The sequence below is a fragment of the Acomys russatus genome, chromosome 5, assembly GCF_903995435.1.
Source record: "Acomys russatus chromosome 5, mAcoRus1.1, whole genome shotgun sequence".
In the NCBI taxonomy this organism is placed as follows: domain Eukaryota; kingdom Metazoa; phylum Chordata; class Mammalia; order Rodentia; family Muridae; genus Acomys; species Acomys russatus.
In genome coordinates, this window is record NC_067141.1 from 758582 (window position 1) to 777579 (window position 18998).

Consider the following 18998-nt stretch of genomic DNA (forward strand, 5'->3'; position numbering starts at 1 on the left):
GAACATTGTATGAGTAGGCATTACACAGACAGGTGTTTAGACTGTGAGACATACAGAAGCTGCCCTGAACCTGATATTCTACATTTATATTTTATGTCTTTGTGAAAATGGACCTGAGTTTGCTCATATTCACTTGTCTATTCTATAAATGCTCTAATAAATTGATATAAAGGCATAGACAAGTATCTGTTTCAGATTTTTAAAAAAATTTTTAGTTTTCATTGATAAAGTAGAGGTGTGGAAAAATGAAACAATAATCTTTTTTATTGATGACATTTAATATTTTGGCAGGTGACCTTAATTGTGTTGCATCTTTATTTCTTAAGCATTGAGTTCCCACCCTTTCGGGTAGAATGAATTCATTGCAGCAGAGGCAATTTTCAGTCCTTCTGTGGAAAAATTCCCTTTTAATGGTAAGTGGAAGTGTTTGTGGGAGCCAGATGGAAAGTCTGTGAAGTCGGGGGGGGGGGGGAGCTGCTAACAGCTCATTTACCACATCTGATTGCGGTTCATTTTCTTGCTTTTGTTCCAAGGCTGGTCTGGTATTGCTTAGTCTGAAGGGCAGCCTGGTAATCAACAGAACCGATAGAATAGAGAGAAATATAGACAAGAGGGAGGGAGGGAGGGAGACAGGTGAGGGAGTCATTCTCACTGCAGAATGACACAGAATGATGTGGGTCTGTGTGGTGTGCACATGCATACAAGGTGCACGTGCTCATGTGTGCTCTAACAATGTGGGTCTGTGTGGTGTGCACATGTGTACAAGGTGCACGTGCTCATGTGTGCTCTAACAATGTGGGTCTGTGTGGTGTGCACATGCGTACAAGGTGCACGTGCTCATGTGTGCTCTAACAATGTGGGTCTGTGTGGTGTGCACATGCGTACAAGGTGCACGTGCTCATGTGTGCTCTAACAATGTGGGTCTGTGTGGTGTGCACATGCCTACAAGGTGCACGTGCTCGTGTACTCTCTAACAATGTGGGTCTGTGTGGTGTACACATGCCTACAAGGTGCACGTGCTCGTGTACTCTCTAACAATGTGGGTCTGTGTGGTGTGCACATGCGTACAAGGTGCACGTGTTCGTGTACTCTCTAACAATGTGGGTCTGTGTGGTGTGCACATGCCTACAAGGTGCACGTGCTCGTGTACTCTCTAACAATGTGGGTCTGTGTGGTGTGCACATGTCTACAAGGTGCACGTGCTCATGTGTGCTCTAACAATGTGGGTCTGTGTGGTGTGCACATGCCTACAAGGTGCACGTGCTCATGTGTGCTCTAACAATGTGGGTCTGTGTGGTGTGCACATGCCTACAAGGTGCACGTGCTCATGTGTGCTCTAACATGATCCCCTCTGTTTGTTGCAGATGCGGAAGGTGTTTGGCTTAGTGGTGCAGATTCTCTTGATATTTCTGTTGTTTGCATGGACTTTGACCTTACGCAAGTATTCTAAGAAGATATTTGTTCATGATATAATTTTTAATCCTGTTCGCCTGGCATTACCTGGCTTCCTTAATAAAAGATTTGAATATGAATTGGCTTATGTACCTTCTGAGAGCGATGCAGCAAGAAATATTACTGAGATGGTGAAAAAGGATTTAAATTTCAACTTTACAGGTTAGAAATTAAAATACTTGAAGTACCTCTCTAGAAATGTCTTAGCATGATTGATTTAGAAACCTTCGTAATTCATTAATTGGTCTCCCAAATAGAACACTATGGGTTTTGTTCAAATGTCTTCATAGCATAATCACTATTGAAATATAATATTTAAAATTAGATGACCAAGTTAATTTCCAGTTCTATAATTATAACTATTCTTTGTTTATGGTTATGCTATGAAAAACTTATTTTGTGTGTGTACATGTGAACCTGTGTGTGTGTCTGTGCATGTGTGTGCATGTTTGTGCATGCATGTGTGTGTGTGTGTGTGTGTGTGTGTGTGTGTGTGTGACATATGTGGAGGTCAGGGAATATTTTGCAGGTGCTGGGTCTCTTCTGTCACCAATGCTGTTGTCATAAGGCATGTGACAGTACCTCATTTTGTGTCGAGTATTAGAACAAAGCAGGAACTTTTTCTTGGTGTACAAATTATTTACATCACTAATTTTATTAAAATATTACTTAAGAATGATATATCAATGTATCCGAAAAGAAAACAGTGTAGAATCACAGCAGAAGAGACACTTCTTTATAGAAACATCTTTTTGCATATTAAAATTCTATTCTTTCACCCTACTAGGAACTCAGTACCTCTGCTTCCAGTCTTATCATGAGGGTTATGTAACTGTGAAGGTTTATTTTTATATACTTTAAAAACTATGATACATGTGGAGAAGAGATAGCAAGGCGGTGGACGAGAACTCCTGTTCATATCTAAGTACGGCAATAAATCTGCAGTCACCATGGATAAAAGTGCCACTCAATTAGGAGCTTGTAGGTCAATGACCTGGGAGAGCCACGTTGAGGGAATGATACTCATCTGGCAGACTTGCCAGCTGTGTCTCTGTCTTCAGAACTAGAAATTTCCCATAGCCTCATAGACTCAGTTACAGTCTTGCTATCAGAACAGCCCACTGAGATTTGGTATGAAGGGTGCCCACTGTCTCCAGTGAAATTCACAATTTCAACTCTGGCTACAGACCAGAGATATCCCTGAGCCTCAGTTCAAGGCCCTGTCAGCAGTGGTTAGAGGTCACCTCTGTGGGCAGGATGAGGACCCAGCTCAGAGACCTAGTTAGAAGAATGCCTATGTGTTTGGCCCATCATATGCGTTGACAGAGAGCAGTCTCCTATATAGACCCAGGAAAGTATTTGTCTGAGCCTCTGAGGCGAACTTGTCCCCTAGTCACACCAGATCCTGAAATTGGTGTAAGATTCAAATAATTTGCCTCAGCAGTAGATGGAGATCAGTCCTATTGGTACAAAGTGACACACAGAGGAAAAGGTGCCTAGCTGGGTCTGCTATGGAACCGGAAGCAGCCCAGCAACTTGGCTTCAGGGCCCCAAAACATGGACCAAGGAGCTACAGAGCCTTTCCAGAGTACTGGCTGAGTGAAACCTGAATCTGTGTGAATGCTAGGTAATAGGCGCTTCCCGTGCACAGGCTTTGAGCTTCTTTATGGAAACTGATGAACCACTTCTGAAATTCACACAAAAATGTGACTCACTGTAAGCCAAAACAATATTGAGAAGTATGGAAGTTTTGAACACACACACACACACACACACACACACACACACACACACACACACACACACAAACACACACACACGCTTTTGATACAAAAGTAGATCTAGAATTGAGATTCTAGAAATAAACAGGTACTAGCATAGTAAATTGATTTTTTTAATATTATTTCAAAACTATAGAGAAAGAAGAGTCATTTGAGCTATCTGGAAACAGAATGTTTCATATACAGTAGAATCTTATGTAAAAATACTTCAAATCAGGCCAAAAGCATAAATATAAGAGCCAAAACTATAAAACTTTTAAGCTCCTTTGGCTTTATATACTTATTTATATGCTTTATATGCTTATTTATGACATATTAGAAATTTTTCATTTGTTTCCCATACTCCAGGTATATATTAGATGGTCTGAGTATCATTGGTCAAGTGGCACTGTTTGGAATTTTCGCTGATGTGACAGGGTTGTGTTTCATGGTGCCAAGAAAAATGAGCGTCAGACCTTTGATGTTTATGTGGGCAACTTGGTCTTTTCTCTCTACAGTTCGAGGCTTTCCTTCAGAACGATCTTTTGAGAAATACATTAAGTATGAAAAAAAGTCTGCGCATGTGCTGGCTGCTATTGTGTTTGATCACGTGTTCAAAACGAGCAACGAACGCTTGCCACTTCAGGTGAGACCTGATGGATTGCTTTTAGCTTTGTGAGTTTTAAGTGTGTGTGTGGTGTGTGTGTGTGTGTGTGTGTGTGTGTGTGTGTGTGTGTGTGTGTGTGTGTGTGTAATGAGTCCTAGTGCTCAGGTGAGGAGGTCAGAGGGCCACTTTGTTGCTGATCCTTGCCTTCCACCTTGTTTGAGACAGAGTTCACTAGTATGCACTGTACACTGGGCTGACTGTCCCACGAGAGAATCTGCTTCCATCTCACTAGAGGACCACTGGGATTACAGGTGTGGGTGCCACTGGGATTACAGGTGTGGGTGCCACTGGCGTTTCGTGGATTCTGTGTATTTAATGCAGGACATCATTTTTGTGTGGCAGGCACTTTGGTAACTGAGCCATTCTCCCACCTTCCCTTCTAATTTCTTCACTGACTGTTGCTATTGAGGGACGTATTGTTTAGTTTTAAGTTCTACGTTTCTTCTTCCTATTGATTTCCAGTTTCCACACTATAGCGATCAGAAACAGTGCCCTATACGGTTTTAATCTTCAAATTTACTAAAACGTGTCTCAAGGCCCAGAATGATCCACACGTGCTTGCTTGTGAGGAGCACAGGTTGTTGCTATGAGATGAAGTGCTGTGTCTGTTTGGTTGACTTGTACAGTGTGCTGTTGAAGTCCAGTGTTTTTTCATAAACTTTCTCTCTGAAACGTCAGTCCATTGTTGAAATTGGGGTTATTGAAGGTCTCAAACCCAAATGCAAATGATGTCTTTTTATGCCCTTTAGTATAGCCATATGCGTATGGACACTCTGATACTGGTTGCATGAATTTACAATTATTGCATCCTCTTGGCATATCAATTCATTTGTGCTTACCAAATGTCTATACCTTCTTATAAGTTTTGAGGCAGGGCCTCACTATATACCTGAGCATGACCTTTTTCTCATTCTACCTCTGCTTCTCAAGCATAGGGGACTACAGGTATGCACCACTATGTATGGTATGTGCCCTTTTTGCAACTCTTGACTTAGTTATATCTAGTCCAAGTGCTGTTTCCTAGTATACATTTGTCTACAGTGTCTTTTTCTCATCCGTTCACTTTTTTGTTTCTGTGTATCCTTAAAAGTGAGGTGACTCTTGGAGGCGGCATAATTTGGGTCTTTTTTTTTTTTTTTTCTTATCTGCCCATACACTCTGTTTCATTTCCACCATCTTGTTGTAATAGATTTGTGTGAGTGTAAGCATGTGAGTGTGTATCTGTGGGTGTGTGCATGCATGCGGTGTAGCTGTCGCATGTACAAGCTCATGTGTGTGCAAGTACCTGCATGTGTTCACGCATGTGGAAGCAAGAGGCTGATATTGAGCGCCTTCCTCAGTTCTTCAGGTAGGGTCTTTCACTGAATCCAGAACTTGCTAATTCAGCTAGACTGTCTGTCTTGCATGTCCTATGGATCCTCAGTGCTGTGATCTCAGGCACAAATCATCACGCCTAGTTTTGGATGGACTCTAGGGATATGACCTCAGTCTGTCATGCTTGTGGAACTAGCACTTTACTGACAGGGATATCTCCCTACCCTCTCTAGCAGATTTTAAAAATTATTTATATATTCATTTAATCTCTTTTATGTGTATGAATGTTTTGCCTGTAAATATATATATATATATATATATATATATATATATATATATATATATATATATATATATATATATATAATGTGTACCTGTATCCCAAAGAGATGAGAGGAAGATATCAGACCTCCTGAGACTAGAGTGATGATGGCTGTGAGCTGGCATGTGTGCACTGGGAACTGAATCCAGGTCCTCTGCAAGAGCAGCAAGTGCTCTCAACCTCAGGGTCATCTGCCCAAGCTCTCTAGCAGATTTCTTTTTAGTTCATTCAATAGGCAGAACAAAGATGGAATTAAAAAAAAGGATCACAGTTGCAATGCTGATTGTTGCTCCTTTGCAATTCAAAAGCGAACCATCATGAAGATGAAAGGGAAGGACCTATAATCTTTAGATCATTTCAAATTTCAACTGTGGTTATAGCTCACACAGCATATTAGTTGCCCTGTGTCTCGATGATGCTATCATTCTCATAATTTACATTCCCAGATTACTCTTCTGTCTCCAAAACAAAAACATTTTAATTAAAAAACCACAACTTTTCAATCACTGCTAATTTTGCTTTTCAAGGGTCTCTGGTTTAAGATGTTTTTCTTTGGTTTCTTATTCTAGGTAAAATACAGTTTGCGCTTTGGCCATCTCTATGATCCTAGCAATCCATTAGAGCCATCTGAGAACCAGGAAGGAAAGGACTGGAATACGTCAGTTCTCTTCCCATCCATGCCTTCCCTAGGATCCCGGAACTACATAGACAAGGACGGGGGAAACCCTGGTTAGTGGACCCTTAAGTATACTTACTTTTACTGTGTGTGGGCAGTCATTTTGAATGGGCTTTATTTTTTTCCCTCTGCATGAACAAGTTAATTTATTCATTCAGTATGGTTCATTATGGCTTAAAATTTATTCTTAATTAACGAACATAAAATCTGATACATCCAAATAATTGTAAATTCATGCACAATCTGTTACTATTTTCTTCATTTCTTGAATTAATTTTTCACATCTGCATTTATATAGTATTGATAACTTTTGCCTCTCTTCTATCTATCCATCTATCCACCTACCTATCTAACTATCTCTCTATCTCTATATATAATTATCTAAACAAGTACATGGTTCAGAATGTACCAGATTGAGATGGGAAGAGGGATCAACATGTAAAGTTCTTGTTTTATTGCACAAGTATGAGGCCCATGAAAAAGTTGGCAGAGGCATAGCCATAACTCCAGTGCTGGAGATGCACACAAGCATGTCACTGAGGCTTGCTGTTCAGCAGCCATAGCCAAAGTCAGGAGCTCCAGAGTGACTGAGAGACCCTGTCTCAAATAAGTGAGGCAGAGAAGGGGAGAGGGTGATTCATGGTGAATCAGCCTTTGACTTCTGCAAAACTCATGCCTGGGTGAATGCACTTGTATGCACACACACAGACACCCCCTGCACATAATATATCAGCCTGACAAGTTGATGTGGCTATTAAAATAATCACAAACTGATAAATATTGGTCTGTGAATATAGATTAATACTATAGAAAATGTATGTAGATATCTGTAAAGATCTGAGAGATTGTCACTTTAGAATTGAAAGATTGTGTGGTGTCTCATTTTATCAAAATAACTTAATATTTTTTTCTAACTGTAAGTTTTAAATAAGTCTAGTCTCTTTTAAAATTAATACACTGCATCCTAAAGATATTTTTGTAAAGAACACAGTAGAAAATGCCATGATGTTGGTGGAATAAAAATAGTTTAATAAAACTGTAGATACGGTCTTATAAAAAATAGATGAACCATTCACCACACCATTGTTGTCATCATTGTGGTCACCGTCGTCGTCGTCGTCATCATCATCATCATCATCATCATCATCGTGGTCACCGTCATCATCGTCGTCGTCGTGGTTACCATCATTGTTATTTACTTTTTTTTGAGTAGTATCTGACTATGTAGCCCAGGCTGGTCTTAAGCTCATTATGTAGTTTAGGCTGTCCTCAGACTTGGGATTTCTTCCTCACTGATGCTCCCAAGTGTTGGGATTACAGGTATGTGCTACCATCCCCAGTTTAAAAAGGTAGCTTTTGGAAAGAGTTTCTTTTTTCCCCCTTGAAAAGAAAAGCTTTTAAAATGAGGGATATCAGACAAATTACAAGTGGTCATGTGTAGTAAATTAATATTTTAAGTTGGTATGAAAGTTGAAATTGCATCTGTAACTGGTACTCCAGCGTGCCAAGTAGGAGTCTGTTGACTTGTTTATTTGTTTTGCCAGATTCTATTCTATGTGTTAAACCCTTCAGGCCATATTTTTAACCTGAAAAGGGGAGGAAAAGAGTCTTAGCTCTCCATAAGCACCAAAGTTCTCTTTACCAATTATTAGGACTTTGGCGTAAGCCTGTTCTGGACGAGCCTGGGTGCTGTTTACCTGAATTACAGTCTAAACAGCATGGCCACAGCCTTTCTTCCTGTTTTCTGCTCTCTCAGCTGCACAGCAACATGGTGGAGAAGTAGAAAGGGTCTGTCTATATGACGAGGAGGCCTGCATGTGATCAAGGGGCAAAGGAGGAGCCAGGCTTATTCATTTTATAATGTGGCTTCCAAGAATTCATACCCACCAGGCAGGTCCACTCCATTAACCTGCTCTGATGTCAGTCACGCCCAATCATCTCCCAGTAGTCTCCCACCTCCTAAAGATCCACCAGTTCCACATTGCTACACTGGGGCCCCAGTTTCCAGCAGATGAAGCTCATGAGACAAGAGCAGCTGTCTCCTAGAGAGGCTGAGAAAGGTTGTGGGTGAGCAAAGTAGAGCAGAACTTTACCACATGAGTTTTTGTTTTCTTTTTGGCTGGCTTATAACTTGCTGTGTAGACCAAACTGTCCTTGGACTTACAGAAATCAACCTGCCTCTGCTTTCCAAATGCAGCAATTAAAGGTGTGTACCACCATGTCCAGTCTTGCTCCATGAATTTTAAAGGTGAATTTTAAACATGATGTCTACCTTCAGTGATTTAAAAAAAAATTCACACTGCAATGCTTATTAACAATGGATACACTACTGTCTATATGTCTCTACATGTAGTCTATGATCTACTCTTTTTGTTTATAACATCTTTATAATAAGTTTTAAAATAAGTGCACATAAGGACTCCAGCTTTGGTCTTCTTTCTGTAGACTATTTTGGTTATTTATCATATCAGTTGGGTTTTGTATAGATTTTCATTGAGTCTGTAGGTCTCTTTGGGCATGACATTTAAATGGTATTCATTATCCTAACTCATAAACAGGAGACCCTTTTTCACTTACTTGTGTTGCCCTTATCTTCTCAATGGTTTTTGAGTTTTGGGTATATAAATTTTTCATATCCTTGGATGTGTCTGTATTGACTTTATTCTTTTTTGATGTTTTTGTAAATGGGTTCACTTCTTGTTTAGAGCTTCCTTCCTGTGGCATATCTCAGTCTGTACAAATATCTTAGTCAATTCCATGGTAGTAAAGCAAAATGCCACAATGCCAATAATTTGAAAAGAATAGAAAGTTGATTCTCATAATTTTGGTAGCCAGGAAGTCCAAGCTCCCACCACCACCACCACCAGACTAGACCTTTGGTAAGGGCTTGCCATGGGCTTCCCAAGTGGTAGCTTTTTGCTGCATTCTCTGAAGAGAGACTGGTTGTTTCATCAAATAGTAGGTGGAGAAGGGGCAAAAGAGAACCAGGACGTTCCGATTTACCCGTTTGAGAGCATCCCATTCATGAGCGTTGAGTATTTATGACCCCATCACTTCTGACAGGTCTTACTCTTTTAAATATACCAACTGTTAGGTTCCAATGTAGCAATTTTGGAAGGACACAGATATGGAACAGGGATTTGTTTAATGGTTTAAAATTATCATTCAGTTTGGCTGATAAAGAAGGCTTACCTATAAAAGATTATGGTATTATTTTCATGTAATGTTTTAACTTTGAGAGGCAGCAGTACGGTTTCATGGTATTCATTATATGCATCTAAATCACAGTAGCTATTTGTGAAACTGTTTTGTTAAACGTTTTGAATTATCTGAATTGCTACTGTCATCTGCCTGGCTATTTGCTGGTATGCAGAGCCTGACAGTCTTTGTTTCTTCATTTAGGATACATCAGAGAAGGATTTCTTGTCGTGCAGCATTCCATAGATAAGGCCATCATGGTGTATCACAGTGGCAGAGCAGCTGAAGACATGTTTGCTAATACAACCATTTATGCAAAGAGATTCCCACGCCCCGCTTTCACTCATGACCGTTTCTTGTGGATTTTCATTGATATGTTTCCTTGGACAATTTTATTTACATTTACTCAAATGACACTTGTCACTGTTGGGACTATTATGTTGGAAAAGGAAAAGAGATTGAAGGTAATTTCATTGTGTAGTAGAGCAGATGTGTGCACAGGGTTGGATGATTCCTGCATACTTGTCAGGATATCCTGGGCGGGCAGCATGCAGATATAGACTGGCCGGAGTGTGCATGATGCCACTGGTCAATTTTCTGCATTAAAAAAAAAGTTCTTGATTTGACTAAATGACCACTTTAAGAGACTACTATGGAAACAAGTCAAGTAGTAGTACCCCCAAAATGTCTATAGAATGAAATGAGAAACAAGTAATCAGACAAGATTTTTGAATTATATAACTTGAAATATAATTTAATTGCTAAAGCTTATGATCTTCTTTGAAGTGATTCTAAGTATGAAGAAAATCACGACTGTATTGTCAGCAACAGTGGCTACAGTCAGAAGGCCGTGGGAGCACTTACTAGGAGCATTCACTGAGCCATTAATTTGTCTGGCACTTACTGATTGCCTCCTTTGTTCCAAGTACTCTGATGGACTTTATTTATGATTGAAGTCTGGCTTTACCAGTGACTAACACTGTGATCATCTTCTCTTTCCCTAGATGTAAACTGAGGACTGTAATAGCTACTTTCCTGGTTACTGTGATAGTTAAATGAGATATTATTTTAAATGTATCTATAACAGTCTATAATCATCCTATGACTACTAGTTAAAAAAAGAAAAGACAGATAGATTCTCTGCTTACACATTGTTCAAAAATTGGTAAAGATATAAGTTAATATGCATTATGTTAGTTACCCAAGTGGATGTTTGCCAGATTGACATTGGACAGAAAGTTACTATCTAGAATATGTAAAGAACTCAAAAAACTAAACATCAAGAAAACAGCCTGATTTAAAAAACAGAGCAGGGAACTAAACAGAGTTTCCAAAAGATGAAATACAAATGGCTGGAAATTTTTTTAATGTGCAATATCCTTAGTTATCAGAGTTCAATTAAAACTACGTTGAGAGTTTATCATACTTCAGTCAGAATGGCTAAGACAAAACAACAACAAAACAGACAAACAAACAACTAATGAAAACAAATGCTGCCGTTGTTGTGGGGAAAGGAGAACACATATTCATTACTGCTGGGAGTGCAAACTGGTGCAGCCACTATGGAAATTAATGTAGAGGCTTCTCCAAAAGTTGCGCCTACCACAAGATCTCACTATACCACTCTTGGGCATAAATCCAAAGGGCTCTATATATCCAACTGCGGAGATACTTGCTCATCCATGTTTGTTGCTGCTCCGTTCACAATAGTTAGGGGGGAAAAGTTTTTCTTGAAGTACAGAGATGGCTGTTCTGAGCAGGGGAGAACACAATGGTTCAGTAGGTGGACAGGGTTTGAAACAGGCTAGCAATGTGCCTACCACTACTGCCTCTACAAAGAACAAACGTGGAGAGAGGTATAGAGGACTGGCTGACTTGAAGGGAAAGCGAAAAACATTAAGTACACCACAGGTTGTATGCATCACCATTACACATTCTTCTCTGTTTCCTTATCATTTAAAAATGCAAAAACCATTCTTAGGCTTCAGGATATATGGAAATGACCTATGAGATGGATCGCTCCATGGGTCATTATCTGCTGACAAAGCTCGGCCATTTAGGCAAGACTAAAGATAAAAAAGAAATATAGGCAGTAAACTTCAAACCCCTACCCAGACTAGCCGATGGACAGGACATTCTCCACTGTTGAGGGGAGAATGAGATCTGACTTTCACACGAACTCTGGTGCCCCATTTCTGACCATGTCCCCTGGATGGGGAGACCTGGTGGCAATCAGAGGAAGAATAGCAAGTTACCAAGAAGAGACTCGATATTCTAAGAGCATATATAGGGGGAGGAGGCCCCCCTCAGTCACAGACATAGGGGAGAGGACTAGAGAGGAAGCGGGAGGGAGGGAGGAATAGGAAGATACAATAGAGATGTAATACGAATAAATTAATAAAAAATGACAAAAAAGATATCAGCCATTGACCCATATTAAATATAGCATATTACAACTTTCTCTAAATTTTTTCCATCTTATTTTTTTATTAATTTAGTCTTGTTACATCTCAATGTTTATCCCATCCCTTGTATCCTCCCATTCTTCCCTCCCTCCCACTTTCCCATTATTCCCCTCCTAAATTTTTGAATTAGACTCCAGGCATAGAGTGATTATCAGAAAAAGTATTTCCTATACTTTTTTTCATAAGCATAAATTATAACTTCAGAGACTCATCTTTTATAGTACATTTTTATCTTACAATTTGCTGACAGAGTTTATATTGTTCTTTGAGTTAAATAGAAGTGCACATCAGATTATAAAAATTATGGAGAACATTTAAAATTGGGTTAGAAGATAACATTTGTAGATTGAACATTCTTCTGTAAGAACTAAATTTTTGAAAATGTGTGGTCTGGAATTTTGAACAAGTGAGCAAGCACTTGCTATATAAGCATTAAGGCCTGAGTTAGAACTCGTGACAGGAACATGAGTGGCTGGGCCCAACAGCATGCATGTGTAACATGGAATCTCTGTGCTGGCACAGAGAAATAGTTCAAGTTCAGAGTCTTAGTGGCCTGCCACTATAGCCAAAAGTGGTGAATTCTGGGTTCCTTCAGAACCCTTGTCTGAAAAACAAAGTGATGAGCAATAAAAATCATACCTAATGTTGACCTCTGGCCTTTAAAAGGACTTGTATTTGTGAGCACACTCCAACACAGTCAAACATAAGATATGCATACATACATACATACATACATACATAGATACATGTATACCAAACACAATATAGTTCAATAAATTAATAAATGCAAAAAGTATAAAATCTAGTCAACTAGCCACATATCAAATGCATGATAGTAATTTGTAGAGAACTCAGATTCAGAATTTATCTTCCATCAGTAAGAGTTTGATTAGGGAACAGTAATAAAGATTAAAATACTTCTCAAGGTTGCATTATCAAATATATGTGGATTTTACTTGAATCCTATTTCAATAAATACTTGAAATACAAAACCAAAAAAGATAAGAAAGAAAGTAATTTTGGCAGGTCAGAGAAAAGACAGGAAAGACTGAATCAAGTTGGTTTAGCATGTGGGGACAGAGATTGATGTATGGAGTTATATTTAGGAAGTAGAAATCAGTGAAAATTGATGTGTACATGATTGACTTCACACTTTTGAAATTTACACACAGTCCTTTCAGGGATTTTCCCACTCCTCAGGTTGTTGGTAAGGTGTTTGGAGATGCTTGTCAAGTGAAATCCAGGTTGTCAAGTGATGTCAAGTCCACTGACTCCCGAAGGGACAGTGGTACTGGGAGTTATTGAAGACAGATGTCAACAGGGCACACAATCATTCTTTCCTTTCCTGGCAAAGGGTATGAAATTATGATGCCCCAAATCACCCACACTTGAAACCTCAGCTTTGATAATGTGGCATATGCACAGTGTGCACCCTCACCACTTTCTGCTGTTGTAATGTTTTGGGAAGTCTCTCTGCGCTTCGTCTCTAAAACGGAGACAGCCTTCTACGATGGACATGATTAGAGACGCTGCTCGTTAGTGCGCAGGGGAAACTGAGCACTACTCAGTTATTGCTCTGCTTCCTTTGTCCCCTGGGTGTTACACATGGGAATTCTTCCTGACCGCCCTCCCAGGGCTCCTCTTCCTTTTCCATTTGTGGTAATGCCATCTTCTAGTTGTTCAAGCTTTTGTTAATTTTTCACCATCTAGCTATGCCAGCACACTCTCTTTGATTTTGCCAACTGCTGTCTCTCCCTAATGTTATTTCATATTAGTCCATTGCCCCTCAGTGAAAATGGATCAGTTTGAACCATTCTTTATTTTTTTCTCACTATAAAGCCCTTCTCCTTCTTCCCTAACTGATGAATAATCTTTCTCAAATCTATTTTTAACTATGAGTTGAAACAGCCAATTTATTCTTCATGTTGCAGAAACTTAACCTGGATAGTTTAAGTTACTATTCATTTTGCTTTATTTAATAGAAATTTTCACTAATGGCACGGTGATGCACACTTTTAATCTCAGCACTTGATGCACAGGCAGGTAGATCACTGTGAGTTTGAGGCTATCCTGGTCTACATAGTGAATTCCAGGCCAGTCCAGACTATATAGGAAGATCCTGTCTTAGAAAATAAGAGTTAAAAACCTAATTATTTGAGAATTTCATACATTGTACTTTGGTTATGTTTACCCCTCCCCCATCTCCTTCCAGATTCACATCCTCTTCCATACCCAATCAACTTTATGCCTGTTCTTTTCATTGAGAATCTCTGATCGTTCTATCTTACCAATAAAGATTCAGGAGTCAGATGTTGTGGTGAAAAACCTGCTACCTCAGAGAGTCAGAGAAAGCACCCAGCTGACCTTCCTACTCAGCTCACATCCTTATGGAAAAGGCCCCAAAGGCTCACTAGCTCAGCTGATTGCCCAGGAAGAAATGGTCAAAAAACTCAAGGCTATAGGCTTGCTAGCTCAGAACCAAAAAGCCACAATCCAAGGAACTGAGGAGCTCAAGAGCTAGAGAGCTAAGAGCCAAAGAGCTAAAACCTAAAGAGCCAAAGAGGCCTTCAGCCTCTACATGATGTCTCAAATACCCCTCAACTCAAAGTCTTTCCTACTCATTAATCCCTGTCTGCTGGGTTTTTGTTTGTTTGTTTGTTTTTGCTCCACCTCTTGACCTAGGGTTAACTTTATTAAATCCTGTGTACAGATAGGTCTTGGATTATAGGTGTGTGTTAGGGATCAACCACACCAAACAAACAACAGGTTTTTACAGCTCACAATATCAGGGATCACAAAGGGATCAAAGACAGGTTTTTACAGCTCACAATCTCAGGGATCACATTGGGATAAAATATCCTGCAACATGTGCCTTCATTGAAACAAAAGCAAACAAAAAACAACTGACAAAATCCAGTTTGTGCTCTGTCTCTTTCAAATCATTATGCTGTCTCTATTCCCAATGGCTGTTGATGTTCTAATGTGTAAAAACCCACACGAGTGTTGGCTCGAATTTGAACTTAAGAAGAATTATGCAATAGAGATTCTTTTGTATCCGATGGTCATTTGTATTCCATGTAGCTGTAATCTGTAAAACTTGTTTCAACAGATGGAATGTGGCAACAGTGATGTGCTCTTGTGATTACAATTGTGTTATACTGGATAACAATTATGTTACACCGGATAATAACTATGTTATACTACATAATAATTATGCTATACTGAAATTTCCTCCTGCATGTTATTTGCTGCTGCTGCTGCTGCTGCTGCTGTTAGTGTGCCTATAGGGCAACTCACTTTTTAATAATTATACTTTACTAGACTTGTAATAAAGCAGTGTTTTTAATCTCCTGGTTTCTAACTTGTGTATTTTCTCATGAGGGGTCCTATTTCTCTTTTGCCTTATAAGATTACTGCAACTGAACAAGTGACACACACTTATCACCTTGTGCTCTCCCTGACTTGGATTCAGGCATGCCACTCTGGGTTTCAGATAACGTTATTCTCCTGTCTGAGTCTACAGTGGGAAAGACTCACTTCTCAGCTCTTATGACTGTGGGTAGAATTCAGCTCCTTACAGTCCCAGGGCAGAGCTTTTTAGTTTCTCTTTTGCTGTTGGCCACAGCAACTGAAAATCTCAAAGAGAATCAGCTGCCATTATGGGGTATGGTGTAATTACAGGTGTAAGAGCTCATCACCCTTGCCACATTCCATTGACAAGTTGTGGGACCTTCTTACACCAAAGAGAATTAACAAGAAAAGAATCTGAACATCAGAAGGCACAAATGACAAAGCCACCTCAGAGACTATGATACGTGGTGATTTTTAATTGAATTCCAGATGCTGTGATGTTTGCTTTATTGGGTACTTGATAATCTTGCATTCCCGAGGTTAATGTTTTATTTTGAGGCACATTGAAGTATCTCGGAGGCAGTTTATTCTTTGCTGTCCTTTCTTACTCTTTTTCCGGGGCAAGAGATGGAACCCAGGGCCTTGCATGCGCCAGGGAGGTACTCTTCCACTGAGCTATAACCCCAAATTTCGTTTGCTTGTTTGTTTTTTAAGACAAGGTCTTAAATGTCGCTCAGATTAGCCTTGAACATCCTATATGGCCTCAAAGTCATGATCCTCCTGATTTTTCTGCCATACTCACCGATTTCTTTATAGCTTTCAGTGAGATGACAATAGAATTTATTCTAAAGATCTCAGTTTGGAGCAGTTTTGCTCCAGTGGTCATTTATTTAGTAATGTTTGGAGGGAATTTTCACAACTAAGACAGATGTGACTTCCATCTGGTTGGTAGAGGTCAGGATTGCTGTTGATGCCTAACATAGTGTCCAGTAATGCAAAACTGAACTGTCAACCAACCATGTCAAAGTTGAGAAACCTTGATATGCATAAAGACAGAAAGTTTTCTCGGTAGTATTTAGGTTGAAAATCCAGCCTTTCTGCTCTGTGCTTTCCTGCACAGGAGGCAGCCATGGCACCCAGCTGGAATGTCATGATCCTGAAGGCTCACTCCCACAAGGATTGGCACCAGCGAGTGGACACTTGGTTCAAGCAGCCAGCACGCAAGATCTGCAGATGCAAGTGCACCTCATTGCCCCTCATCCCACATCTGGCCCCATCAGGCCCATAGTGAAGTGCGATGCAGTTAGATACCACGCCAAGGTCTGAGCTGGCAGGGCCTTCAGCCTGGAAGAACCCTGGGTGGCTGGTATCCACAGGAAAATGGCTTGCACCACCGGCATCTCTGTGGACCCGAGGAGGCAAAACAAATCCGCTGAGTCACAGGTCAATGAGCACCGCCTGAAGGAGTATCCATCCAAGCGCATACTTTTCCCCAGGAAGCTTTCTGCTCAAAAGAAGGACGCTGGCTCTGCTGAAGAACTTAAATTGACCATCTAGCTAACAGGACCTGTGATGCCCATCTGGGATGTCTACAAAAAGGAGAAAGCCAGAGTCATCACAGAAGAACGTCAAGGCTTTGCCAGTCTTCGCACGGCCCGCGCCAATGCCCGGTTCTTTGACATCCGAGGAGAAAGGGCAAAGGAAACTGCAGAGTAAGTTGTTGAAAAGAAAACGTAAAGTGCTGTTGGAATGTTGCAACAAATTTTGCATAAAGAAAAGGAAAAAAAGAAAATCCAGGCGTAGGCCCACTGAATTGGACACAGTGCTCACATAAAAACCGTTGTGAGTAATCTTTTAACTGTGGTTATGGTTTAATCCAGCTGTTGGCAACTGGAACTCCTTCTCCGCCTGTTTTGCTCTGTCATAGTCCTGGGTATATGTCCTCTTGAGTTCTAAGATGGAGACACTGTCAGCACCATCTAAAGGTGTCTGGAGCACTTACCCTGCTAACCTCTGCCTTCTCTGATATTTAGCCCTGGAAACGTCAGCTGCTTTACGCTCTCTGTGCCTGTGATGTCTCTTCATCTCAAGGCAGCCGCTAGGCTTTGCTTTGGTTCTCCAACCAGGCAGACAATTACCAGCGATCAGCTAAGCATCCAGTTCACCTTGCTTTTTACTTCTTGTCCTTACCCACAAAGAGTGCTTTCATGGCCTTTTGTTTGTTTGCTTGTTTTCAAGATAGAGCTTCTCTGTATGTAGCCCTGGCTGTCCTGGATCTGGCTTTGTAGACAAGGCTAGCCTCGAACTCACAGAGATCTACCTGCCTCTCTGCTTCTCAAAGACCCGCGCCACCGCCGTCACTGCCACCGCCGCCACTGCTGCCACCACCACTCAGCTTAATCTTAGCTTTTTAATTTTTAGTTTTAAAAAATGTTTCTTATATCAGAACCAGAACTTGCTACATCTCAGTGGAAAAACAGAACAAAACAAAACCTGGCCCCCTAAATTCTATATTGAAATCACAGCTCTCATTGGATGCAGAGCTGAATTCAGTTAGTTCCTCTGACCAAAACGCGATTTCTTTGTATGTGGGGGTGGTGATAGTTAAGCCGTGCAGGGTAAGACGTGTGAAGGCATTTGAAGTGTGTTTGTCATGATACTTGGCTTGTGTTGACTCTCCTTCAGGAATACCAGCTCATGGTGGGACTCAGTAACGCTATGCTCTGGGCTTCGTATTTCATCATCTTCCTATTGATGTATTTCACTGTCATCTGCTTGCTGTGTGGGATTTTATTTCTCAAGGCAAGTATCCATTTACACTCAGCAGGAAGAAGGATGAAGAAGCTGAGGTACTGAGCAGAGACATGTTAGTTTTCCAAGAGTAAATGTGTTTTTCACTGACTCCACTGTGGAAGTTCAAAGGGTATAGTCTTATCGGGAGGTGGAAAAGAGACTTAGATGAATGAACCTTCTGTGGAAAATGTCTTCAATGTCTCTGAGTGATGTGACTCATTTCACTGGGGCTGGTGTGTAGTAGTTCCCTTCACTTCCATGCCCTCCCCCCTCATCACTTTTCATGTGATTAAACTCACTTCCTAATTATTTCATCAGATTACACATGAGAGAGTCTTCCAACACAGTGACCCGCTATTCATCGCCTTCTATTTCCTGTGTTTTGCAATCTCCTCGGTGTTATTTGGCTTCCTGATTAGCACTCTCTTCGATAAAGGTGAGTCTGAGGTGCCTTCCTTGAACGCACACCTCCATTCTGTGCGTGACCGAAAGGGAGTCTCACTTGGAAGCTACCTCAGAGTTCAGATGCCACTAGATAAAGTTCAGGAAAATGTCTTCTCATACTGTTCATTTAAGTAAAAGTCTTTATGGACACCTTCTGTGCACTAGGCACAGCGCAAGGTGCCAGTGTGTGATCGTGGGCAAAAGAGTTCAGTTCCCTCCCTTTGGAGAGTTTTGTTCTCTTTTGTTATAAAATGAGAGAACTTTTTTTTTTCCAGCTGTTGAAATTTGTGTCAATTAACTGTCATTTCTTTCTCCCTTTCCAGCATCTCTGGCCACTTCTATTGCAGGTTTCCTTCATTTTCTCACGTTCTTTCCCTATCTAATCGTAATTCCGATGTATGATCAGACAAGCCTCAGTGGGAAGCTGGCTCTCTGCCTCATCACAAACACTGCTCTAGCTTTCGGGGCTGACTTAATATGCAAGATGGAAATGAAAGGCGAGTCTTCCCTCTGTGAAAGCACCTGCGTTAATCTGCATCCCAGAAGTAAAGGACAG

General features: G+C 40.5%; 1 protein-coding gene and 1 pseudogene across 1 annotated transcript in view; both read left to right on the forward strand.

The window, feature by feature from the left end:
- Positions 1 to 353: 353 nt before the first annotated feature.
- LOC127189924 (phospholipid-transporting ATPase ABCA3-like) overlaps positions 354 to 18998 on the forward strand; it is a 98262-nt gene continuing 79617 nt past the window's right edge. The window contains exons 1-8 of the mRNA XM_051146981.1: positions 354 to 413; positions 1365 to 1614; positions 3731 to 3858; positions 6085 to 6244; positions 9594 to 9853; positions 17891 to 18007; positions 18317 to 18434; positions 18766 to 18939. Coding sequence (XP_051002938.1) covers positions 354 to 413; positions 1365 to 1614; positions 3731 to 3858; positions 6085 to 6244; positions 9594 to 9853; positions 17891 to 18007; positions 18317 to 18434; positions 18766 to 18939 — 1267 coding nt within the window. The remainder of the gene's footprint in view (positions 414 to 1364; positions 1615 to 3730; positions 3859 to 6084; positions 6245 to 9593; positions 9854 to 17890; positions 18008 to 18316; positions 18435 to 18765; positions 18940 to 18998) is intronic.
- On the forward strand, positions 16335 to 16977 carry LOC127189921 (60S ribosomal protein L13-like; annotated as a pseudogene).